The sequence below is a fragment of the Schistocerca nitens genome, chromosome 5, assembly GCF_023898315.1.
Source record: "Schistocerca nitens isolate TAMUIC-IGC-003100 chromosome 5, iqSchNite1.1, whole genome shotgun sequence".
In the NCBI taxonomy this organism is placed as follows: domain Eukaryota; kingdom Metazoa; phylum Arthropoda; class Insecta; order Orthoptera; family Acrididae; genus Schistocerca; species Schistocerca nitens.
Window position 1 is genome coordinate 357,551,754 of NC_064618.1, and position 26,742 is coordinate 357,578,495.

General features: G+C 42.3%; 1 protein-coding gene across 2 annotated transcripts in view; it reads left to right on the plus strand.

The window, feature by feature from the left end:
• LOC126259897 (GTP cyclohydrolase 1) overlaps window positions 1-26,742 on the plus strand; it is a 519,264-nt gene that overhangs the window by 439,516 nt on the left and 53,006 nt on the right. For both annotated transcript variants that reach the window (XM_049956978.1, XM_049956977.1), the window contains exon 2: window positions 22,720-22,929. In XM_049956978.1, coding sequence (XP_049812935.1) covers window positions 22,720-22,929 — 210 coding nt within the window. The remainder of the gene's footprint in view (window positions 1-22,719; window positions 22,930-26,742) is intronic.

A 26,742-nucleotide genomic window follows, 5' to 3' on the forward strand; every position in this document is an offset into this window, starting at 1 on the left:
GGTTGAGTTTTGTCATGGCTGACTCTCTCAACGCTATCAGTAGTTCTAATGGAATGTTGTCTGCTCCCCGGCCCTTGTTTCGACTTAGGTCTTCAGGTGTTCTGTCAAATTCTTCACGCAATATCATATATCATCTTCACATACGTCCTCGGCAATTTTCATAATATTGCTCTCAAGTAGGTCTCTTGTATAGACCCTCCGTATATCCCTTCCGAATTTTTGCTTTTCCTTCTTTGCTTAGGACTAGATTTCCATCTGAGCTCTTGATGTTTATACAGGTTGTTCTCTTTCCTCCAATGATCTCTTTAATTTTCCTGTAAGTGGCATCTGTCTTACACCTAGTGGTATGTTTCTACGTCCTTAAATTTGTCCTCTAGCCGCCCTGCTTAGCCATTTTGCTCTTCCTATCGATCTTATTCTTTATACGTTTGTATTACCTTCCTTATGGTTCATTTTCTGCTTTTCATTAATTAAATTCAATATTTCTTGTGTTGCCCAAGGATTTGTGCTAGCCCTCGTCGTCTTTTTACGCACTTGATCCTCTGCTGTCTTCACGATTGCTCTCTCAAATGTACCCAGTCTTCTTCTGCATTCCTTTCTCCTATATATGTCAATCGTCCCATAATGCTACCTCTTAAACCCTGCACAGCCTCCGGTTATTTCAGTTTATCCAGGTCCCATATCCTTAAATTTCTACGTTCTTGCACTTTCTTCAGTTTTAATCTACAATTGTGGGCAGCGTCCACATCTGCCCCTAGAAATTCCTTACAGTTTAAAACCTGGTTCCGATATAAGGCTTAACATTATATAAATCAAAAAACTCCGGGTGTTTCCAGGTCTCTTGCAAGTATACAGCCTTCTTTCATGATTCTTAAAGTGTTATCTTTGATTAAATTATGCTCCGTGCAAAATTCTACCAGGTGGCTTCATTTTTCCCCGAATCTATATTCACCTATTTTTCCTTCTCTTCCTACTACCGAATTCCGGTGCCGCATGCCTATTAAATTTTAGTCTCCCTTAACTAATTTCTTTTATTCCATCATATTTCCTCAGCCTCTTCATCTGCGGAGCTAGTTGGCATATATACTTCTACTACTGTGGTGAGTGTGGGCTTCGTTTCTATCTTGGCTAAGTTGTTCATAGTAGCTTATCTGCGTTCCTATTTTTATTCATTATTAAACCTACTCCTGCGTTGCCCCTGTTTTATTTTGTATTTATAACCCTGTATTCACATGACCAGAAGTATTGTTCCTCCTGCCACCGAACTTCACTAATTTCCACTATATCTAACTTTAACCTATCTATTTCCCTTGTTAAATTTTCTAACCCACCTCCCAGATTAAGGGGTCTGATATTCCACACTCCGATCTGTAGAATGTCTGTTTTATTACTCCTGAGTAGTCCCCGTCTGGAGAGCGGAATGGCAGACTATTTTACCTCTGAAATACTTTATCCTAGAGGAAGCCATCATTTAACCATATAGTAGAGCTGCAAGCCCTCGGAAAAAAATTACTGCTGTAGTTTCCCCCCTTGCTTTCTGTCGTTCGCAGTACCAGCGCAAAGTCCAATTTGGTTGATGTTTCAAGGGCAGATCAATATCCAGACTATTGTCCATGTAACTTGAAGAATCGCCCGTTTGTCCTGCCTCTCAACACACACACCTCCGTTGTGGTTGCGCCTGCGTTACGGCTATCTGTATCGCTGTGGCACGCGAGCCTCCCACCAACGGCAAGGTCCATGGTTCAGAGGAGTAGGTATGAAAGCAGTGAGGTGTAAAACTATGAATCGACGGAGTGCGCGCGTAGTACAGGCTGGTACAGCACGTTGCCACCTTCTGAAAGGGCTGCCGGTAATGACAGAAATGCGTACGCGCACTTGCTCCCCTGATCGATTTTGCTACTTCCCAGACTTGGAAATTTCTGTTAATGTGGTACGTTGTTTGCATCGTAGCAGTCGTAACCTGCTTCACATTTTATCCCCGCCATTAGTTTATGGATATCACACGAGGCAAGCGTTAAGTGTTGTTTCGAATAGCGGATCATCCAAAAGGACCTGATGCACCAAATAAGAAAAGCGTCCGACAGAAAAGAGGTGTACAGCGCACGCAATATGTCTTCCACAGAAATGTTTTGTAGTCAACAGAATTTTTTAAAATACCTGAACTGAACTTGAGATTTCAGCCCTTACAAGTTTCCCTCCTTCGCAACGTACACCTTACAAAGAATATCTAGTACTAAAACCCTTAATTCTACTTTCCACGAATAACAACTTTCCAGTAACTGTAAGAGAAGACAGCAAGTTTTGCTTCATATCTTATTGGTAAATAGTTTTGCGTGCTTACACAATAAAATTTTAGTGTGTACTTAGAAGTATTTCAAAATTTGCCCTTTCTATTACTTGGTAAAAGAGCTCTAACTAGTAACAGTGACAAGTGCGACTGTTGTAAGTAAAACAGCGCATTGTGAAACTATCATCATCTTGGACTCAATCTTGGACAGACATTGGCAACGCAGCGTAGAAGTTTTTTTTCAGTCCGGTTTGCCTTCAGGGAAGGAAGATAATACATAAATTCTCATCGATGTATAGGTCATAAGAGGAGGAGAAACATCATACGTGGTCAGAACTTGGGTTATTTCATGACCTTGAGATGGAAAGAAAATCCAGCATGTTAAGTTTACGTAATCTTAGCATTTAAATAGTGCTCACTTTGGCAGACATGACAGGTGTTTACAGTACAGCGTTATCACTTCCTATGTAATTCTCCCATAGTGCCACGCTGCCAACGGTGATAATGCATGTCTGAGGTAGCCACCTGGAACGGAAAACTAAGATTTGGTCTGGAATTCTTCCTCTTACAGGTGCTTCCCGGAAACCAAAGAAAAATTGGCTGGTTAATGTGGGATCAACACCTGTTACAGTTGTTGGATTGATATACAGCTGCTAAATTCAGAAATAAGGAGCAGATAAAGTGGAACAATTATTTTCCTTTACTCAAATGTAAAGTTGCTTGGCGTTTATGTCCTAGAGGGTTTATAATGCGGAACACAATCGTATCCTAATAGTAGAGAAGATACCAATAAGCAACTGTTTTATAGTCACTAAGATTAGTGGACATTGGGAACCAGAATATTTAATACAACGCACAAAATATTGGAGCAAAAGAGAAATATTGTCACTGTGACAACACTCTGACGTTAGGATATAATCTTCAGAAAGATGACTAATTGTTTTGCAGTTGTTTAAATGTTGCGTTTGTTTCAGCACTAATTCATTTACCTGAATGATTGCATTTCTCGAGCGGCTGTCAGGTTCCACATAGTATTAGCCCTGCAACCTTTCTAAATAAAAATTACTTACAAAAAAGGTTGTCTGTATATGACTTGATTTTTTAAAGGTATTACCGCACTCATCAATGGATAAAACTTTCGTAAAAACACATGCTTGTGTTATTGAAATTATTATTCTGGGCTCGAAGACAGTTGAAGCTCTAGGACTTCCAAAAATGAGTTTGCGAATCAAAACATTGGTTTGTGGGTTTACAGCGCGACGACACACTTTGTGTGTCCTCATGTGCTTACCCACCGGTTTACGTTGAATGTGTAAGGTACATTTTTACTAAAAAATAATTAAATTACTGTACATTACTTCTCGTCCCTTTTTTATGATGCGGTCATTACTTTTAGCACGTTTCTAAGGCTTTCAGTATATTTGGCATATTTCGTGCTTTCCAGTTTTCATTTTCAATACATGGTAATCACATGTTGCTACTCCATGAGCTGATATATTTTACAGTATGTGCAAGCACCCAGCATGCATTATTATTCTTTGTCTTTAGGTACCTTAGTCATTCGTATCAATTAAGCTGTACCTACATTTGCAGGGCGTGTCGTGTCGATCACTGCCAGTTTCTGAAGGAGGTAGATTAAAGTATAGGGCGGCCCAAAATACTTTTAAAGTGTTTGTCTACTGTTGTTTAATCTCATGCCGCAAATGATTCTCCCTTTGATATTGTTACATTGTAGCTCTCAATTTTATTGCTCGCTCGCTGATGTCTCAATTCAAATTTCAAAAGTCAGCACTAACATTTGAACAGCAGTATTGTGTACCCACAAGCTCAAGCTGCTGCTCCACTTCGACAAAGTGTCCTTGTTTGATGAAAAATAAGTTCACATTATGCCAGTTTTTATTGAGGGACGTGTCATAAAAGGCAAACAGAGAAGTCCTGAAACAAATTCGTACCGGTTGCACGGCGCCACCGAATGCTCTGAAACTACTGGTTCATGCAGGATGAAGCACGTCCACACTGTACTACAGACGTATTTTATTTTCTTCAGGCGACATTGACACAGGATCTTTGTGTTGGACACCTTAGCATTCGTTTGAGATGGTGTAGAATGGCGCCTTTACAGTCACGATCTCAACCCTTGTGATTATTTCTTACTGGATTATCTAAAGGACACGTCTTCAAAGCTGTGCCTACAATACTTCAGAAACTTCATACTGCTTTTTCCAGAAAGATTCATACAGCTGGAAAAAGTTTTTCAGCAAGTTATCAGTTAAGGCTCTACAGTCATTGCTGTATTAAGTTTCAGGTTGTCTGCTATGGTAAAAATATTGTAACAAGAGTATACACCCTTTATCATGTCTTCGACAAAACTAACACCTATTTTGCTCCACCATGTATTAGTAATGAGGTGGCCGTAAGCGCTTCATGACGCGATCGTGGAGCCAGTGCTACTGGCGAATAAAACTAGATCCATCTGGATGAAGAGCCAAAGCAGTGTTTGAACGAGTGAGATACCTCTCCTAATAACCGTCTAACTGCAGATCGGTTGCCTTAAACGATAGCGCTCCCTCATTATCGACCCAGAAAAATCTGGACGCCTATTTAGAAGGTAAAGGTTTATATCCGTACTGCTCCGAAAGAACTCTCTCCCATTTGCGCATACTTATAACATAGCTACTGAAACACGCGTAGAACTGTGTTCTTAACAAATTGTCCGAAACGTTGGCAGATTAAATCTGTAACTTTGATCTTTGGGTTTTGCAGACAACTCATCTGTGACAGCATAGATCACTGTTTGAGTCTTAGTGCAATTTATTCGAATAGTGGTTACAGGATGTCCAAGGAAGTCAAAGGTATGGCTTAAAATACCAATCTGGTGCTCTGCATTTTAATGTTCCGCGGTGTTTCGTGAAGGTGGTTATTCCACTCAATAAATTTTTCATTTGTTTCGAAAAACTGAGACAAGAAAAATCTTATTTACAGCCGGAGGGTCTCAAAGGTAGAAGACGTCAACGAGTTACTGCACTACGTGTAATGAAGTGAAATGTAGCACTGACAAACTCAGCATGGGGTCGTAAATCCAACACAGGTGATTCAGTTGGTAAGAGTAGGCCTATTCACCGCAGGAGCCAAGGGTCAGAATGTTCCGTTATATAGCACAAAGCGTTAACCAGTCAGGATGTTTTACTCTATGACCGGGTCCACTGTAGCGAGTTTCATCGTGTGTGTGAAACTATTCTGCAACTGTGAAACTATCATATCTAACTGTATACCAAGGAATCCTATACTTAGAGGAGATACTGTAGAACGCAACTGAGTCATCAGAGCGCGTGAGGCTCAGAATAATGTTCAATAAGAGTAACGTACGAAGCATCGTCATTAGTGTCTAAACTGACTGCTTCTCTCGGTAGCACGTCATAAGTATCTCATAAAGAATTGTAATATTTGATTTGTTATGTAAGAATAATAAAATTCCATTCTTAACCCTCTCCATAGAGAGAGACAACTGAAACATCGTAGTATCAAAGTCAAAACGAGGAAAAAGATTTCGAAAGAAAAGATTCCCGTGACTGCAAATACGAAAACACAGAGTAGGAAATACGCATTAGTTTCTTTCCCGAGTAAATCATACATGAAACAGTCACCGAGAAACAAAATTTCAATAAGGGTGTCTTTTTAAGCTAAATATCTATTAGAGCGTCACGGCTCGGAAGTGAAAGTAACTGAAAAGAAACATGAAATTGACAAATAAAGCTGACTGGACACATTACCAACCAGGATACACTGATGTGTTACTATGTTTACTATGAACTCATTCTTGTTGGGTTTTGCATATTTTAGTGTTAAATATCTCTGGTACAAGCGGCTGTATGTTGCGAGGAAATCGATGGAAAGACGAATCGTCAAGATATCAGCGCAGATGGAGATACTGGAAATGTAAGGAATTCGTGCGAACAAGTATACACATTCTCAATTCTTACTCTTTGGTAGTTTCTAAGACCAACACGTGCCAATATATGGCTTAGTGTTTAAGTTGATTTTTCCCTTTTTTATATTTACTTGGGTTCTCGATCAGTCACTAGACCTCGATTGCGTGTTCGCTTTGGTAATGAATAAACTTTGAACTCTGAGAAGGTTGGAGCAGCAGGTGCCCCAGGAGCGCATCTTGCACGCTGAAGGGCGGCGAACCGCACAGATAGCGGCCCGTGTCCGGACACGGCGAAGATGGAGGCGACGGCATCTTTAATTCAGCAGCCATTGTTTTTCAAACGGCCCGTCCGCCCTCGCATTCTCGCCCGCAGCTCCGTCACTGGTTTAATGGCGGAGGGCCGCGCCGAAGTGGCTGCGTCGCTCCCGCGGGGAATTTAAATAAGCAGCACTCTCACCCGGCCACTTAGCGAATTATTCACTGACGTTCTGCTGCACTGCTTTAGAAAATAAAATGTGGCGTATCACATGACTTCATCGTAGAACATGGAAAGCTAGCTCGGACTGGACAGAAATGGGGGTTGTAATTTGACGCGGACGTGTTGCAGGAACAGTCTTGGCGTAATTTCGGTTCACTGCGGGGAACGTGATACAGGGTACAGGGGCAAAGCTTTCGCTATGGTACTATCACAGTGTGTTCGAGGTGAACTTCGTGCGTTAATTCTGTATAAAATTCTGAACTCTAATATTCACCACTACCTCGGTCAGTAAAGCAACTGTCAGATGTGATCTCTTACGTAAATTACATTGGCACCAGCGATTATGCAGTATGTCGTCCGCTACGTTGTCATTTCAATCACGGGTGTAACAAGGGATATAATTCCATCCTCTTACTTTCGTGACCCGCGTTCACATATTGCTGAGTGCGTAGCCCTATCTCCACTGAAGTTGTTGACGCTTTGTAACTATGGTCATCTGTTTAGTTCCTGTGCTAGGACCCATGTATGCCTAAGCAAGATATTGTGTGTGTTAGCAATGCTGTGTTCGGAATCTGCGGAAATTTATTTTTTTTACTTGATGCGTCGTTGATTTCGGTATAGGGTGTAGACAGTTCGACTGCCTCAAGTAGCTACCACCATGTTCAGAGTATCGTGATACCTTGGACCCTGAAGCCATATTGCCCTTCTAAGGGCCGCAGTATTCCTTGGATGACAAAAAATTTTCATTCCCCGCTTTTTTATTTTATTTTTTTTTTATGCTCAAGCAAAGTTAATCTAGGATCCACAGAACGAAACACAGTGGGCTGTTTGTTGATTGGCCTGATGGGCGTCTGCGTTTTGCAGAGATCCTTATCTAATATTCCCTTAGCGTTCCTATTTTGCATAAACATAGTTCAGACGTTCATTCCATTTCTATACTTAAGACTATCATCCTACATCTAGACTCTGCAAAACACGATAGTAAATGGCAGAATGTGTTTGTGTATGGTACCACATGTTAGCGTTTGTTCAGTTCTGTCTACTTACTTAGAGCGGAGAAAGAATGAATGCTTAAATTCCTCCGTTCACGCTGTAATTAGTATGATCTTTTCTTGGGGTCCGTACTGGAGCGGTATGTAGCGCGTTGCAGAATGTTGATATATTCATCGCTTAACTTTATTTCTTTAAATTTTGTGAATAGCATTATTTGCGACTTTCATGCGCCAACCAACTCAGGTTTTTTCAGCATTCTCGTGCTCAAACACAATTCGTGCCGCCTTTCTTCATACTTTCTTCATAGACAGTAAATATCCCCCCGCTATTCCTACACGGTACGGATCCCACAGACTTCAAAAATATTGTGTGAAGAGTCGCACGGACATTAATTTACCCCTTTTGCTTAAAGCTGCTATTGTTATCGTACACAATTGTACGTCCCATCCTGTTTGTTTCTGTCAATGTGTATAATTCATACGCTTTTTGGTAAGACACTATTGTACGAAAACTACACGACACATGGCTCCCTCTTAGTTCGGAGGAGCCCCTAGTGTGTCATATGCGGGACACAGCCGTCAATATAACATATTTTAACTGTGTGTGTTTTATATGACGGCCTGAGGATTGAACTGGGTCTCCCATAAGATTTTACCCTCTATTTTAAATAATAACGAGACTAGTGTTGTTCGTGTCTCAAGATTTTGTGTTGGGTCCGGAATTCTTCCCAAAATACTGGTTGTGGGATCTTAATGTGTCACAGAGTGGCTTGGTCATGTATTATTTCTAAGTCATCCAGCTACGGTTATTTGTCCCTTTTTAACATCTTTACAGGTATATTATCCATTTTATTTAGTTGTACCACTGTATCTCGTTGGGATTTTATTACGGGCTTTTCTGAAGCTCATCTTCTTGATGTTCCTTTATGATTCCTGTGATTCCAGTTTATTGATATCCTTCTGTAGTGTCGGCAGACTTGCCAACACTACGCACACTAATTGAAAGAGGCGGCCAAGATGCACGCGCTAACTCACGAAGGATGGAGTGAGGTCTGAAACAGGAGACTTAATGAATGTCATAAACTTGAAAAAAGAGACAGCATTGGTCGTATATTTTTTACGATTGCAAAATCGATTTTCTGTCACTGAGTGACCATCTTCAGTGCTAGAAGTTAAAAAATTTTTCACATTACGATCAGAGAGTACAACATAGAAAATCACAATTACATCTGTATATGAACATAACACTTGTTAGAAACAAACCTATATTGTATAACTTATATTGGGATGCACTGTTGTCACTATGCTTACGGCGATCACATAGACTGAGGTCGCTGTTTACCTGCACTTGTTCAGCAGACCTCGGTGTGACGGGGCTTGACACGCCCTCTGTGACATGTCACGTGACACATGTCACATAGAGGGCGTGTCAAGCCCCGTCACACCGAGGTCTGCTGAACAAGTGCAGGTAAACAGCGACCTCAGTCTATGTGATCGCCGTAAGCATAGTGACAACAGTGCATCCCAATTTAAGTTATACAATATAGGTTTGTTTCTAACAAGTGTTATGTTCATATACAGATGTAATTGTGATTTTCTATGTTGTACTCTCTGATCGTAATGTGAAAAATTTTTTAACTTCTAGCACTGAAGATGGTCACTCAGTGACAGAAAATCGATTTTGCAATCGTAAAAAATATACGACCAATGCTGTCTCTTTTTTCAAGTATACCTGTTATCTGGTCGTTGTGCACAAGACAACATGGAGTCGCCAATCAATAGAATGTGATAAAGAAAATACGTATCTTCTGTACTACTTAACTTTTAATCCGTCCTTGTATACATCGTTCTTGATGAGACATCTGGAGATTGTGGCGATACAAGTGATTCTTTATATACAAGCTATCTAAGGCTAATGGCGCCTTGCTAAGTCGTAGCCATTAACTTAGCTGAAGGCTATTCTGTCTCTCGGCAAATGAGAGAAATGGCTTCGTCCGTATAGTCGCTAGCAACGTCGTCGTACAACTGGGGCGAGTTCTCGTACGTCTCTCGATACCTGCCGTGTGGTGGCGCTCGGTCTGCGATCACACAGTGGTGTACTAATGGACCGCGGCCGATTTAAGCTACCACCTAGCAAGTGTGATGTCTGGCAGTGACACCACACCTTCCATAGATTTTCACGACATTCTTCGGTATACCGTTTCTAGCAGGGCGCTGATGACCTGGCTGTTTAGCGCCCTCCACCATAAATCATCATCACCGCAACCGCCCCTTGTTGAACTTAGTCCCACCTGTGTACGTCTCCGTTCTTTAACAAGGCCGGTAAGTTGGGGATATCTCTGTCCTCGATTTAACAAACAAAGTAATAAGTAGAATAAGCAAATCTTCGATGTCATGCCTTTGTGCTTCTCGTAGGATGAGATAATATACAGTATCGTTTATACAGTAGCGTTTGTAGAAAGAAGATATGGTCTCAAAGCTATTTTTCTGTTACCCAATTTTACTATACTGGTATCTCTGCAGACTAAATTGTCTGGTATTATGTTAAGTTCGTCATAGCTCGTTCGTATATTGCATGAAACCTTGAAATTCTGTTCGTGTAACCTTGTGCTCTCAAGATAAATTTGATTTATCGTATTTTTTTCAGGTTTTCATCAGAGTAGTTAATAAAATGACCCTCCTTGAATACTCGAAGGCACATCATTAATCAGTCTCGTCTAGAAGCCCTGAGATATCATATTTCCAAGCTGCTTGTGAGCCTAAAAAGCGTTAAAGCTGTTTCCCCGCACATACATAATCAGTCGTAAACTTTCGTGATTTCAATACACTTCCTACGTACGTGCTAACTAACATCGGCCTCTGTAGCCGAATATCGTAACACACACCAAAACGGTGGCGTGTTTTGATGGTATCTGTTCAGAGCTTGATGGTATAAGAAACTATCACGACACATTTAAATTCAAAATTTCTGAGCAGGGTGTTTTGTTATTGAAGACAGTAAATAAAGAAGTGATTAGGTAGGATACACGAAGTCTATAGAATCCAAGATTGTATTTTCTAACATTGATTCAATAGGCGCGCTGGACAATGCCAGTGGAAACCACAATACTTGAGCATTACGCTTCCTGCTACAAAAAAAAAAAAAAATATCCCGGAACCACATGAAAAGTCTAGATTTATGGATGCTTGAGTCATAGACATGAGGAACATTTTGTATTACGCACCGTAATGTATAGACCTTCACAAATTCGTACTGTACGAAGCTGGAACTTAAAACTATGTAGACGTAGGTGAGCACAGTCTGCTGAGAGTATGTATGAAACGCAGTAGGAGTGGGCCCGTCCTGCGGCCACCATAGACAGATAAGGCGACCCTGAACCCCGCGGGCAGCTGACGTCTGTTCCGACCCCGGCGGTCGCGCCGCTGCCGCTCACTGTCCAACTTCACTGCACGGTGTCTCCAGAACAAGGGAGACTTGCTGGAGCCTTCATACGCAAAGTGCAATACGATAATCTCTGTAACGGAAACTTAGTTGTGATCATCTTCACTGTTTCCCTACTTGTCGCCTGTTTACCAAAAAGGAGAAAGAAAATGTTTCAAAGATCTCCACACAGGTGTTGGGACACGAGCAGGTTAATATTAAATCCACAGAATGCGCAGAAACGAGTTAGTCTTTCGATTTAGAGGCGGGGCGTGGTGGCGCAGTGGGAAGGCTCTGGGCCCTCATTCGGAAGAACCATCCGGATTTAGGTTAAGGCGAAGGTCGGGACGGTTCCTTGAAAAGGACACGGCCTATTTCCGTCCACATCCTAGCATTCTATCATAAAGATACTATCGAAGATAACAAAATACGCTCTGAAGTCAGTGTGTTATTCAGGGGCTGCTGCGGAGTTTGAAATAAGTGCAGGACTTGATTCATGTAGCCTTTACAGAGCAAGAGACAGACCGTGGCTCTGGGTTATAGCGAGTGTTCGATTTTTTCCATACTTTTGTCGAATGTCCGTGAAATTACTGAAGCCAACATGCCGTCAGAACCACTACACCCAAGATGTCGACACAGACGGTAGCAGCTGCTAGTATAGCACGTGCATCAAGTGTTAAAATAGCCATTGTACAGTGTCCACATGTTTCAGTGTATCGTGTGTATCCCTTCACCTACGCACATTGCATACATCACTGATACTGTTTCGACACTTTTCTGCTCGTTTCGGACAAATGCGTCAGTTCTGCGTAACACCAATGAAATACACTGTCAGAACAGCGAAGAATATAGCTTAAAGTATTTACTATTAAAAACAGTCTTGATCACGATTTATTTATCAAGGTGACCGGTTTCGGCCACTACTGTGGTCATCTTCAGACCATTGAGTAGGAACCTCTTTTTGTTGGAGAATCACTAGTAGTGATTCTTCAACAGAAAGAGGTTGCTACTCAGTGGTCTGAAGATACCACAGTAGTGGTCGAAACCGGTCACCTTGATAAATAAATCGTGACCAAGACTGTTTTTAATAGTAAATATTTGTAAGACATTGATCACTGCCTCTCCCATAAGGTATTTTTGAATACATTAGTTTTTTGCCTTTGAAATATTAATTTTCTAGCGCTTATCTTACCTTAGTTGTAAACCGCTGTGAAGGTCAGAAAAATCATGCTCTTCTAGTCAAAGTGCAAGTAATGTAACATAATATACACTTTATACAGATGTCGCTTAAATTAATGAGCAATCGCGGCTCACGAAGAGAGTAGCGCAGTAATCTGAATACTCTGCAGAAAAATGTGATAGTTAACACTGCTTGACAGTCCAGGAGAATATAAATCAAATCTGGAAAGTATCGGAAATGACTTACCTGGATTTACATATTAATTTTGCTAAGCCTTATTGGCAATCACATTTCTGGACAATGTTCAAACGAATGGAATATCACAACTCGCTGGAAACGGGATAGGGGGGAAAGTAATGTCCACAATCAGCAAATAAAATACATCCTCACTTCGCCGGCTCCTAAACACGACGTGACACGGTCCGGGTGAATGAGACGTCGCTTAGAATGGAGTGGGGCATTTACAGCAGCACACGCTCAGTGGGCGCGAGCAATAAACGGCGGATCCCAGCTGCAACCTCGGCCCCATACCTGCTGCCGGTCGATAGCAATCCCGTCGGGTCCTCGCTCCAATCCCTGCGCCGCTTCCGCACGTCGCTCCTGTCAACCTCAGCTTCTCTTCCTCGAATACGAAGCCGCGTCGAACCTATGTGCCCTGTGACCCGGTAAGGAAACAGACGAAACTAGCGTAGATTTCTGGTAGTGTCTTTCTAAATAACAAATAATCCGTTGGAAAAAGTTCTGTTTACGCGCGCGCGCGCGCGCGCGCGCGTGTGTGTGTGTGTGTGTGTGTGTGTGTGTGTGTGTGTGTGTGTGTGTGTGTATGTGTGTGTGTGTAGCCCTTTAATGCAGCAATTCATTTTTACGAGTAATTTGTCGGCGAAGAGTATGTGTTAAAGTAAAATTACTCATCAGTTGCTCGTGTCCTGTTCGAAAGGAAATTATGCCTGCTCCAGTCAAGGCAGAAAGTCACAAAGACAACCAAACGTGAAATTGAGGTAAGGGTTTAACAAAAGCTTACGTCGGCACTGTGGACTATAATTATCCCTAAAAGTACTCTTCTTCCTGTGCCAAATTATGCAAAAGAGATGATCGTCTGGAAATTAATCTAGAATTTATCGACTATGAAAAAGCATTTAACCGCAACCACAGGAAAAAGCTGTGGTCAGTAATGTAGGAAAGTGATACACTGCACTTCCATCGGGTGCATTGAGAAAATATGTTTATGTAAACATCAAAAGAAAACTGATACTGGCAAAGACCGCGTAAATGAAGTAGGGAGTAATGAAAGATCACCAACGATGTTACCATCTACATCGACGATCTGCTCAGGGAATGGATGAAACACATACCTGAAGCTGTAAGAGTCAAGACAAATTTCTGAATACGATGCCTTTTAGCAGCGATCAGGTAAGAATACAAGACAACGAAGATAAATTGCAAATATTGATACGTAGATTGAACAATACAAGCCTAAAATTTAAACTGAAGATATTGAAAACTAAAAAGGGCCTTTCCGGAAAGCACCCCATAAGAACTAAGACAACTATCAGTAATACAATAATGGGACAGGTGTCTCACTTCCAGTATCTAACATGTAAAAACTTTTGAAGAAGAAGAAGAAAATTAATACTTACCAACATATGTGGCACGATAAGAACGAGAATAGAAACAGAAAAGAAATTTATATAAATCATTGCACTATCCACAGCATCAGAAAGTTGGATCTTAAGATCAAAAACCTTAAAAACTTGAAAAATCAAAACTGAAGTTTCTGTACAAAAGTTAAAATAAGAAAGAAATTAGGATGGGACTAAAAAGTAATTCAGTGAAATTAGGATTGGAAAGAGCACGTATTGTATTTCCTCAGAGAATCCCTGGACAAGTGAAGGAATGCAGTGGTGGTGGTGGTGGGTGGTCGTCGTCGTCGAAGTTCTTTCCCCATGTAACTTACATTTTACAGTAAATAAAACCACGTCATTGAGGATGGTACAACAGCACCTGACCGTAGAGAAAAGGTTACAAGAAATTATTTTTTTTCTTTAAGTGGCATCCCGAAATTGCTTAACTCTCAAATACAAACATAGGCAAAAGCGTCGTTCCGTGTGGAGCTGCCTTCGCTCTCCCTGGGCGAGAACGGCGTTTATCCTGACCGCACCATCTATCCTGCCCTGGATGTAACAGAGACCATTTCATAGACGGGCAGACATACCATCACAGGGCTCTGGACCGCATGTGATACGACACGGACCACAAATGAGATTGGCCGTAGCCAGAGACAGCAGTATCTCATCGTAGGGTCAATGTCTGTCAGATTTCGTTATTCATAGTTAGACAAATTCGTTGAACATAGAATGTTACTATTGGAACGTTGATCTTTTCCTGTTCTGTCGTATTGAGCTTAAAGTAAATGTGTAATTTCGATGCAGAGAGTTATTTCGTGGACCCAAGTTCACCATACGTTAAATTGTCTTCATAAATTTCTTCAGAACAGTTGTTTCACTAGCCAGACAGCTGTGCCGCGACTAATGGGTGTAAGGAGGTAGCCAAACCAGTTGGTAAGACAGGAGTTCGTATCCCCGTCTGATATTCCGATCTATATTTTCCGTGGTGTTTCTGAAATGCTAAAGGCAAATGAGTCCTTTCAAATGGACCCAGTCGTTTCCCTACACTTATTCTGAGCTTGTGCTCCGTCTTTAATCAAGTCGTCGTCAGCGGTCGTTAAACCCCCCAGCTTTCTTTCCCACAAGGAAAGCCACATTCGGGCTGTACTACGTGTATAATCCCCGTCCCAGTGTGGCCAGTTTGCCTAATATTGTATTGGAAATAAAAATTATTTTTGGGTCTTTCGCGGTTAGTGTAGGAATAGGACAAGCAGATGGAAAGTACCTCTTACATGGGAAGTCTTCGGCATCTCGTCTAGAAATTAAAGGTCCTGCTCCGAATGTCTAAGAGCAGCTAAATAGTTTTGAACCACCTATAAAATTTAGAAGCTGCGTATCTTGTCTGTGGAAATTTGGGAGTAGATAATACACTTTTCACCATTCATATCCTGTGGGATATCTCCTCAAATGAAACGTATAAAACGTGGACAATGTTTCACACAAATTGCCAAAATTTTTTGTAGTCAGTCTCATAGCTGATAAATGCCTTTGAAAAATTATGTGGAGCGCATGTAAGTGATGCTAGTGAGTGTAGGAGCTTAATTTCCAGTTTAAAAGTACTTAGGGACCATTTGGTTTTGTAGTGGAGTCACTCGTGGGGCTTGCACTTTCTTCTCGACATTAACAGATGCTCTCACGGAAAACAATTAGATCTGTACTACAAGACAAAACAGCTGCTAAAATTCATAAGTTTTTAAGTAACTAAATGCAGCTGAAACACAGAGCTGGAAGAATGTTACACACTTCGTCAGCCTAAAAGTACAGTACAGTATGAATTGACAGAAGTAAGAAATGCGAATCAAAATGTTGGGGATGACTTAGTAGAAAACCTGATGCAGCACGACGGGATATCCTTCCCCAGCGCCAGTAGTGAACGTGCTGCTCCGACGTCTTATTTTTCTTCTGGTTCTTTCAAGATGATATGACTTGGTATAATTTCAGATGCAGAGACTGCGCCAGACTAAAATTATGTAGCATTTAACTAAGGACACCTCTGCGAGGGTAGAGATGAATGCACTTGAAATAAATATGACTAAAGTTACCAACGCACATTGTTTTAATCTATTTTTCCGGCTATTAAGCAACTTTGCTATAAATAACACTAAATTCAGAATGAGCACGGCTGCAGTCTTTATCTACACATTAGTCTATCGTGAGCAGAAGAAATTTTTAAAGTTGTGCTTGCCTGAAATTGTTAAGAGTCTTAAATATGGGTAAATGATTTACTTACGAGAAAATATCTACATACTATCTTTCGTGGAGATTCAAAGGCTCATATGGTTAAGCATACATGTAAGCTCCAAATACGAGCACCCAGTTAATGTATCAAAGTGAAAGTGTCAGACATCGTATGATCCATATCATCAACCGTCAATTTCTCACATGTTAGAGTATCGTAAATCTCCATTGAATTCTGTTAGCGTTACAGCAACTGCTAAAAAGTGAGAGATTTGCGGTTAATAGGGAATATTATTTGATGCCAATGGCTGCCAGGTAATAGTCAACATTACTGAAATTATTAACTTCAGCGCTATTACTGTCAGATGATACGAGACAGTTAAGAGAGAAGTTGGTTGAAATAGGGCCTGGGGGTGGTAGTGCGACTAAATGCCGTTCGTGACTGAGGCAAACTCGGCAATAGGTATGTGTGGCTGTGGGTATGAGGGGGAAGCGGGGCCGCCGCGCCGTGTCGATAATCGATTGTGACAGCCGAGACGGCGCGCCTCCAGAGGATGGCACAAGAGTAATCGAGGGGTGGGGGAGGGGGAAGGGGTGGCACTTGTGGCGCAGATGCGCTGCTCCATGTTTCGCCGCGCCTTGCTCGTGCTCGGCATTGACGCTGCCAATTGACTCCGGCCACGGCTGCACGTCAAGACCTGTTGCGTGGCGCAGGCACGAGGGAACCACGTGTAGCTTTGCTTAGTCACATATTCTGAAACACGCTTGCCGCTCTGATACCGATGCAACCGCAGGTGGATATTCAGTTTTGCAATAAGATGGATCGTGCGAATGTTAATATAACAGTTTTGCGCTAAATTAGTTATTTGCAAAACTACCCTCTCTAATTTTTCTTTTTCCTGCAAACCCCATGCTGCCAGAGATGTAAAGCAAAATACTGGATTCTGGTGCCTCACTAGCTCAAATACATCCGAGAAGAAAGTTCGCCTCATGCATTTCTCCAGTTCTTACAAACAGAACAAAATACATCACTTAACAGCAGTTCTAAAATTCTTGCGCATGTACTATACATTCAGAAATGCCCAGGAAACAAAAATTGCAACGCCAAGGAATTGAGATAAAAATGAGTTAGTAGGCGTATTTCTAGATCCAAATGATACCTATTAAGTTTTCGCATCAGTCTTATAAGAATGGTACTAGCAGTGCAAATTAGATTTGCTTTAAATACACGCTGTAACGGTGAGCGTTAGCTACCTTTGAGATTAGCCATGGTGAGTCGACGTTAGTCAAAATTGATTTTAAGATGACAAAGAGGCCACTATCAGCACTTCGCTAAGTTTGAACGAGGTCGTGTAATAAGGCTAATAAGCTGTATCTTCTTTCTGCGATATTTCAGAAAGACTTGACAGGACTGTAGCCACTGTACATGGCAGGTGTCAGCCGTCGTCGTGACGATGTTACGGTCGCATGAAGACCGGGCTCCGTATGGCCACGCGGCAATACCGAGAGGGAAGACCATCGTGTTCGGCATATGTCTCCAGCGCATCGTACAGAATCTGCAGCAGCAGTTTGACCAGCAGAGTGCGAAACAGTGACTCAAGGAACTGTTACAAATCGCTTACTTCAAGGACAGCTCTGAGCCAGACGCTCCGTACCGTGGATTCCACTGACGCCAAACCACCGCCATCTGAGGCTTCAGTAGTGTGAAGCGAGAGCTCATGGAAAGGCAGGGTGTAGCTATCTTGCATTTCCTGATGAAAGCGGGTTCTGTTTCGAGGCCAATGTGTTGGTTAGGAGGCCAATGTGTTGGTTAGGAGGCCAATGTGTTGGTTAGGAGGCCAATGTGTTGGTTAGGAGGCCAATGTGTTGGTTAGGAGGCCAATGTGTTGGTTAGGAGGCCAATGTGTTGGTTAGGAGGCCAATGTGTTGGTTAGGAGGCCAGTTTGAGGACCTGGAAACGACCTGTCTGTATGACTCACTGGACCTATACCTGGAGATATGGTCTGGAGCGCGATTTAGTATCACAGCAGGAAAATTCCCGCGCTTATCCCACGCACGCTGACAGAAAATCTGTACGTCAGTCCGGTGATTCGAACTGTTGTCCTCCCATTCATGAACATCATTCCAGGGGTTTTTCAAACAGAATAACGCTCGCCCACATACCACTATTGTGACCTTACATACTCTGCAATATCTCGATATGTTGCCTCGGCCTGCTAGATCACCAGATCTGTCTTCTCTCGAGCACGTACCTGACATCATCGGACAATTCCAGCGTCATCCACAAGCAGCATTAATCGTCACTGTATTGACAGAGCAAGTGAATGGAAATCCATCCCACAAGCTGACATCCGGTACCTGTACAAAGCATGCACGTTTGCGCGCTTGCATTCAATACTAGTTATTAATGCATCAGCATTTCACATTTGCATTGGCTTATTTCACGATTACATTAACCTGTGATATCGCAGTATTATTCACTATGTTATTTAGACAAACGTATTCCCAAAATTTCATTATTCTATTTTTTGATATTGCGATTCTTTTTCCCCTGGTGTATTTATAAAATAAATATGAAAGACATGCACAATGTAGATCACCATTCTGTACTGCTTTTAATGCTAGGCCATCTTCCTACGAACTAATAACAATGTTACCCTATAGCAGTAGAAATAGTTGAACAAAACCATGTTTGACTTAATTTCTAGTTACTGCTTCAAACGTTTCTACAATCGGGGCAAAGCTTTCTGTGCTTTATTTGGGCCGAATATTGAACTAATTTTCCTTTGGCAGCTTCTTCAGTTTCTTTTCTGGGAATGGTTTCTAGTGCCGGTCCTGAGTATCTTGACACCATAGGTGAGGAATGTACCTTTGTCGGCCTCACTAAAGAATGCCAATCTGATTTTCGCTTCCTATAGATTGTAGCCACAAACACAATTTCATACTATATGGTGCACGTTCCTTATTTCAAAAATTTCGTCTTAGTTTTCAAATCTTGATAACGAACAGAATATTTCTTATACCATTGTATGTAATTCTTTGAAAGTAGTGGATATATTTTGATATGTAAGATAGTTTTATTGACATCTTGATTCTGCATTTTATTAAAATGCCTAGATATCTATAGATAAGAGATGTAGGTACGTCTGTCACCTAGGAAAAACATGCAGACATTCAAGGTTCTAATGTCTACAGCTTGAAGAGGTGGAACAACGCTGTGCGTAAACCATTCTCTCTCTCTCTCTCTCTCTCTCTCTCTCTCTCTCTCTCTCTCTCTCTATATATATATATATATATATATATATATATATATATATATATATATATATATATATATATACACACACACACAATGAACATGTCTAAGCACTTCCAGTGCATTATTTATGTATATGTATTTAAATATGCTTGGATGAAACAATAGCTAACTGTATTTACCTTGTTACATTTCTCACGTGTAATATTAGATTAAAGTTTTTGTAATGTTGTGAAGGTACCTGTGAAAACTTATGAAAATACTAAATCTTCTCTGTATCATTTGGAATAGACCACTGATTGAAACATTCTAACAAGTGGTGTTCCTGTGTTTGTGGTTTAAGATGCTTTCAGTTTAAGTACTCGAGACTAATAATAAAAATCTTACTCGATCATATTGATGTCTGTAAAACTGCTATCCCAGTACCATTTTCGTCTCTTAATCATTGCTGACATCCTGAGGACACTGCTTACTCACTGCGTTATTTAAATTGCTGTCCGATTCAGCACAATGATTTTTCATGTACCAAGCTCGTTCTGAAATTATCGCAGCGTTTACACTGCCAGTTTCAAAAGAGACGGGTGTCAAGATACATTAACAAATCTTTCAGTTGTAAATGACGTTTACTCGTCAGCGTTTATCAGGCGCTGAATGCAATTGACACACGCCGGACTTTCGGATATAAGAATGTAGTTTTGTTTTCTTTACATGTTTGAGACAGCGAACACGTAACTCAGCCGGAATGCTTCCTGTAGCTGCTGAGTGTACGGCTGCGTGTTTGTGCGCCCGCGCGCCTGATTGGTCAGACGGAGAGGGCTTCACAACGTAGGGAGACACGCGTCTCGCGTTAATGACATCACGTCTGCTATCACGGAATGCTGCTCCAATGGCCATATCGTCAAAAGGCCATTCAGTGTTCCTACACGGTTAGGCAGTGTAGGAGCAGCTACCAAAGATGATCACACTGCGACGAATACGAACATCTGCATTTATCCACTGATATTAACACGTAACTGTCCGAATAATTGTTACAGGGTTGTCAACAAAACCTGGGAGCACAGCAAAGGTTCACTGAAATAAAAGGAAACGCTCGTGTGGAACTTTCACCGCTTTGGAACCGATGCAGTATTTACCGCAAATACTTAAGTCCCAGTAAAATTTCTTCTTGGTGCTTAGGTATCACGCGAATTTAAGCCAAAATTTAAATAATTTGACACTGATAGGTATAAAACAAAAGTTGAGCCCCAAGTTAATGTTGCCTCGAGGCATCGTCGCACCCTAAATAGCAGCATCTGTCGCTTCTGAAGATTAGAATACTTTGTTTCATCAGTTGAAGTGGTCAGCCAGAACCGCAAAATTCATTCGTCTGAAACATCGATAGCACCTCTAGAGAAAACAAAGAATGACTGATTGTACTGTCGACAAACAGCAAAAGCAGTCTGCAAGAATTCCTGTCTCTTTACTGTCGCAAAACAGAAGAGGAAAGTCATGTCGCGTTCAACCTCCACCTCCAAGGGACGGCTTGTTTCCTGGAAGTAGGACTTGTCTGAAACAATGCGTTTATCCGGTGCGTCACTGAAGAACTGATACGTATCTACCGTAATTAGGTCTTTAATGAAACTTCACACAAACGGTTATGACCACAAAGTATCTAAAATTCACATTCTTGACTAACTACTTCTCAGACTAGATTCTTTTTTTTATACATATTAAGATACTTCCAGTACAAAAAAAATTTCACATGTTGTCGCCATCCACTACAAAAATATTGAAATACCTAATCACTAGAGTACACAAATCTGGCAAGCCCAAAAAATGGTGCAATGGTTAAGACACTGAATTAAATTGTGTTGGTTTTGCAGGAATTCGAAACGCGCACTCCGAATAGAAATCTATTTTCAGTTTTCATTTTAGGCGAATAAGGGATACTTTCTTAAATGGGTGCGTGCCGCTTCCAGCCCATTCTTCTACAACCGAACCAATACGTTTCCTGCGTCATACGCCGAAGAGACGTTAAATGAAAACCCTACTTGCTTCTTTTCTGTAGGCAGTTATGTCAGTTGGGTTCGTAGAAGTAACAAAATGCTCTAATTCAACGAACCATTTAAATGCCTCTAAGGACTAGTAACGTGAAATAAACGCCAGACAGCATAAACATGTTCGCCAGCATTTTCGACGTTTCCTGCTTGACAACTCTTGGTTTGGATCCATACAGTTGTAACATGTAGTCATACATAGGCTCTAATCAAATTGAAATATTACTGTATAAATAGAACGTTCTGTAGTATGATACTGATAGTGAGAGATCTGTCGAAAAAGAAACTAGGCTATCATGGCGAGGTTTCGTCATGTTCGGCATTAAGTGAAACAGATGAGACCTTTTAACCCAGAATAAGCGTATGTTCTGAATATCAGCAGCTGATGGCATCTGGTTCGTAAACTACTTTCGCTAGTTATCCCTACCTTCGTTTTCCTTTCTCTCCTATCTTCTTCCTCTGTAATCTTTCAGTAATACCATTAGTCTTCTTCCAAGGCCAGGCGTCCCTCTTTAATTTACTTCATCTGCATCAACATACATACATACATACATACATACATACATACATACTCCGCAAGCTACTGTACGATGAGTAGTAGTAGTAATTTCCTTTGCTGTTCCACTCGCAGCAAATAAGACAAGAGAGAGACGACTGACTATATGCCTCCATATGAGTGTTAATTATTCAAATCTTATCTTCGTGGTCCTTAAGCGAAATACGTGGTGGTGGTGGTGGTGGTGGTGGTGGTGGTGGTGGTGGTGGTGGTGGTGGTATAATCGTTCCGCAGTCAGCTTCAAATCCCTGTTCCCCAAATTTTGTTGATAGTGTTCCTCTGAAAGTTCGTCGCCTTAGTTCCAGGGATTCTCATTTTACTTCCAGAAGCATCTCCGTTATACATGCATGTTATTCAAACCTACAATAACAAATCTAGCAGTCCGATAAAGTGTTCAGCAGGAACTACCTTTTCATGATGTTGAATTTAGCTACTTATCTTCAGAATTCCTCTTGCGATATGCTGCAGAATTTAATTTTCCATTTTCCCCTATGACTACAAGTCAATATATTTATAATGTACTTGAAAGGATCAAAATTTGAATAGATTTAGCATTTTACAAGTGTTTACGACGGTAACACTAATTTCTTTGGTTCTAAGAGTGCGTTTTGCATCGAGTGGACCAGTGAGTTATAAGTACCATGTTTTTAATATTTTAAGACCATGTTATTAGTTCGTTGGTGAACGACTTATTGTTTGCCACGAAGCCCTGCACCAGCTATATAAATGTGTTGGCCCGACAGGTCACGAGCACTGCACTTTCCACCACGACCTGGAGCTGGACCACCGGCCGCCGACGCGCGAGGCGCTGCTGCCCGAGATGACGCGGGCCTACCGCCTGCTGCTGTCGTCCCTGGGCGAGAACCCGGACCGCCAGGGCCTGCTCAAGACGCCCGAGCGCGCCGCCAAGGCCATGCTCTTCTTCACCAAGGGCTACGACCAGTCGCTCGAAGGTACCGCTCCGTCCGCTTTTACTCATTCTCACACTAAATGTTCTAACAGGTACTCTAAGAGGTCTGGCTGCAGTTAAACTGGAGGGAGCAACAGTTTCCATAATCACAGTGCTGTGCCTAACGTGTACGCAGATTCTGCCCTGTGAAATCTAAGAAGGGGCCCTCCATACTGTAAGTCACGGATTTTGATGCGCTTCAAATATGTTGTAGAGGCACTTCCCTGAATACCAGGCTATCCGGTTTTTTTAGCGACGGGCCTTGGTTTTTGAGAAAATTGGTTTTGAATTTCTTTGCCTGCCTTGTATACCCGTAACATTACATGCAACCCGAGCTAGTCAGCGTAGCGCAGTGGTTAAGATTCACGGTACCGTGTTGAATCCTGCTGCCATATGTTTTTTATGTATGCAAGACCTTTCCGGAAATTTTGATCCTAACGTTCAAAAACGAGTAGACGAACTAACTGGGAAATACAGAAATGTAGTCGTGTCCTGCACGAAATGCGGGAAGTTCACGAAACTGGTATACGAAAGCCGGCCGTTGTGGCCGTGCGGTTCTAGGCGCTTCAGTCTGGAACCGCGTGACCGCTACGGTCGCAAGTTCGAATCCAGCTTCGGGCATGGATGTGTGTGATGTCCTTAGGTTATAGTTAGGTTTAAGTAGTTTTAAGTTCTAGGAGACTGATGATCACAGATGTTAAGTCCCACAGTGCTCAGAGCCATTTTGGTATACGAAGAATTTTTGCGTTCTGTAATTCTTTCGCACGTGCGTCAGAAATTTTTTTTCTACATTATCGATTAGTGGGGAGGGCAAACCGATTCAATTTGAAACGATATTCACAGATGAAAGGAAGGCGAGCACCTGCACCCCAAAAGTGGTCCCACCAAAGTGCACTCCTCATTGGCAGCCCTGCGATGTTTGTTTATACCGAGATGTGAAAATTTTCACGAAAATTGTTCAGAATGGCAGGTGGCAGTTGATGCTAAATAACGAAAAGTGTGAGGTGATCCACATGAGTTCCAAAAGAAATCCGTTGGAATTCGATTACTCGATAAATAGTAAAATTCTCAAGGCTGTCAATTCAACTAAGTACCTGGGTGTTAAAATTACGATCAACTTCAGTTGGAAAGACCACATATATAATATTCTGGGGAAGGCGAGCCAAAGATTTTCATTGGCAGGTCACTTAGAAGATGCAACAAGTCCACTAAAGAGACAGCTTACACAACACTCGTTCGTCCTCTGTTAGGATATTGCTGCGCAGTGTGGGATCCTTACCAGGTGGGATTGACGGACGACATCGAAAGGGTGCAAAAAAGGGCAGATAGTTTTGTATTATCACGTAATAGGGGAGAGTGTGGCAGATATGATACGCGAGTTGGGATGGAAGTCATTAAAGCAAAGACGTTTTTCGTCGCGGCGAGATCTATTTACGAAATTTCAGTCACCAACTTTCTCTTCCGAATGCGAAAATATTTTGTTGAGCCCAACCTACATAGGTAGGAATGATCATCAAAATAAAATAAGAGAAATCAGAGCTCGAACAGAAAGGTTTAGATGTTCGTTTTTCGCGCGCGCTGTTCGGGAGTGGAATGGTAGAGAGATAGTATGATTGTGGTTCGATGAACCCTCTGCCAAGTACTTAAATGTTAATTGCAGAGTAATCATGTAGATGTAGATGTTGGGTGACAACTAGAGCACGTGGAGAAGTCTCAGCAGCTCCTTAAGTCCAGTTTCCTTATAAAGAAATAGAATCGAATGAAATTAGAATCTCGTTTCCAGTCACAGATTCGCATTGCTTAAATAATGACGAGTTGGCACGGCCCTATCATTCAGTTTCATTGAAGACAAATTACTCTATCCAGCTGGTGGTGGCTCCATAATGGTGTGGGCTGTATTTACATGGAATGGACTGGGTCCTCTAGTCCAACTGAACCGATCACTGACTGAAAGTGGTTGTTCAGCTACCTAGAGACGATTTTGAGCCGTTCAAGGACTTCATGTTTCCAAACGACGATAGAATTTTTATGAATGACAATGCGCCATGTCAGCGGGTCACAGTTGTTTGCAATTAATTGAAGATCTTCCTGGACAATTTGAGCGAATGATTTGGCCATCTAGGTGGCCCCACATGAATCCCATCGAACATTTATGGGACATAGTGGTCAGTTCAAGCACAAAATCCTGCACCGGCAATGTTTTTGCAGTTATGGGCAGCTAGAAAGGCAGTATGGCTCGAATTTCTGCAGACGACTTGGAACTTCTTCTTGTGTCCTTGCCACGTAGAGTTGCTGCACTAAGCATGGAAAGCGTGGTCAGATATGATATTGAGTGGTATCCCACGACTTTTGTCACCTTAGTATACTTCACCTAGCAGCTTCCCTTTGCCTGAAGTGACAGAGGATCTTCCCACCATAAAAAGGTCTGAGGTTCCGGGTTCGATTCGAATGGATTAGTAGGTACCAACGCTAACCACTAGGTAACGGAAGTAACAGTAACTTCTCAAGACACAAAATTTTAAATAGACCAGTGGTTTGTTAGATTGATAACTGATTTGATTCATAACTTAGCGTCTACAGTACAGACCGACAACTAGATGAATGCCTACGAACTGTAACTAGCGCTGCGGTGGTGGACGTGCGGCGGGCAAGAGGCAGGAGACAGGCCGGAGGCTGAGAGGTGAGCGGCGAGCGGCGAGGCCTTGGCGTTCCTGTGTCCGGCCGCGGACAGCCACCGAGCGGTCCCAGTCCCACGTTATCTCGCACTCGACGGCGAATCTTGGCCAAGGCGACGCTGCCGCGGTTTGCACGTCCCTGCCGGCGGGCGTTTCGTAAAACAGCGGGCCGCACTTCTCATTCCACTCTCGGCTATTTAGGCTACCTTATGGGAGTTTCTGGATGCTGTTTTTTTACACTGATGGCTCTAAATCTGCTGATCGTGTGGGGTATGCCTTCACGTCCTTTGTTGGAGCGGAAAAACATCTGCTGCCACCTACATGTGGGGTGTTTACTGTGGAATTGATGGCAATTTCCCAGGCCCTTACCTTTATTAAACAGTCCCAACACAACCGCGTTTTGTTATGTACGGACTCGATGAGTGGCCTTCTTGCTATTGACCGGTGTTTTTTGCGCCATCCCTTGGTCTCTGCCATCCATGACCATCTCGCTGATATTCACCGTGCTGCTTGTTCCATTGACTTCCTTTCGGTCCCTGGCCATGTGGGTATCCCGGGTAATGAGCTCGCTGATCGTTTGGCTGGGGAAGCAGTTACTTACCCCCCGTTTTCTGTGGCCCCTCCTGCAGCGGATTTACGGCTTCACATCAAATCCCACTTCGCACAGCTATGGGCCAATTCTTGGGAGGCTACTCCCCTGTCTAATAAACTTCGTGCAATTAAGGTGACACCAGGCCCATGGCGTTCTTCCTTTCGCCTCTCCCGAAAGGACTCGACCACACTGTGTCGTCTCCGCATTGGCCATACCAGGCTGACCCATGGTTTTCTTTTGCGTGATGAGCCACCTCCACTTTGTGGTTGTGGAGCCTTCCAGTCAGTAGCCCACATTCTAGTTGAATGCCACCTTCTTTTGGCTCTGCGTGCTAAGTACAGACTCCCCCACACTTTACCTTTGATGTTGGCTGACGACTCCCGGATGGTATCTCTGGTTCTCGGTTTCCTCCGGGGAAGTGGTATTTATTCTCAGTTCTAAGGTTTTTAATCTCTCTGGTGTTGGGGCAGGGCGGTGAATGTTTGGGTGTCTCCCACTGTAAGCCGTGTTTGGAGATTCCCGATTCACCTCCCTGACCGAGATCCTCTTT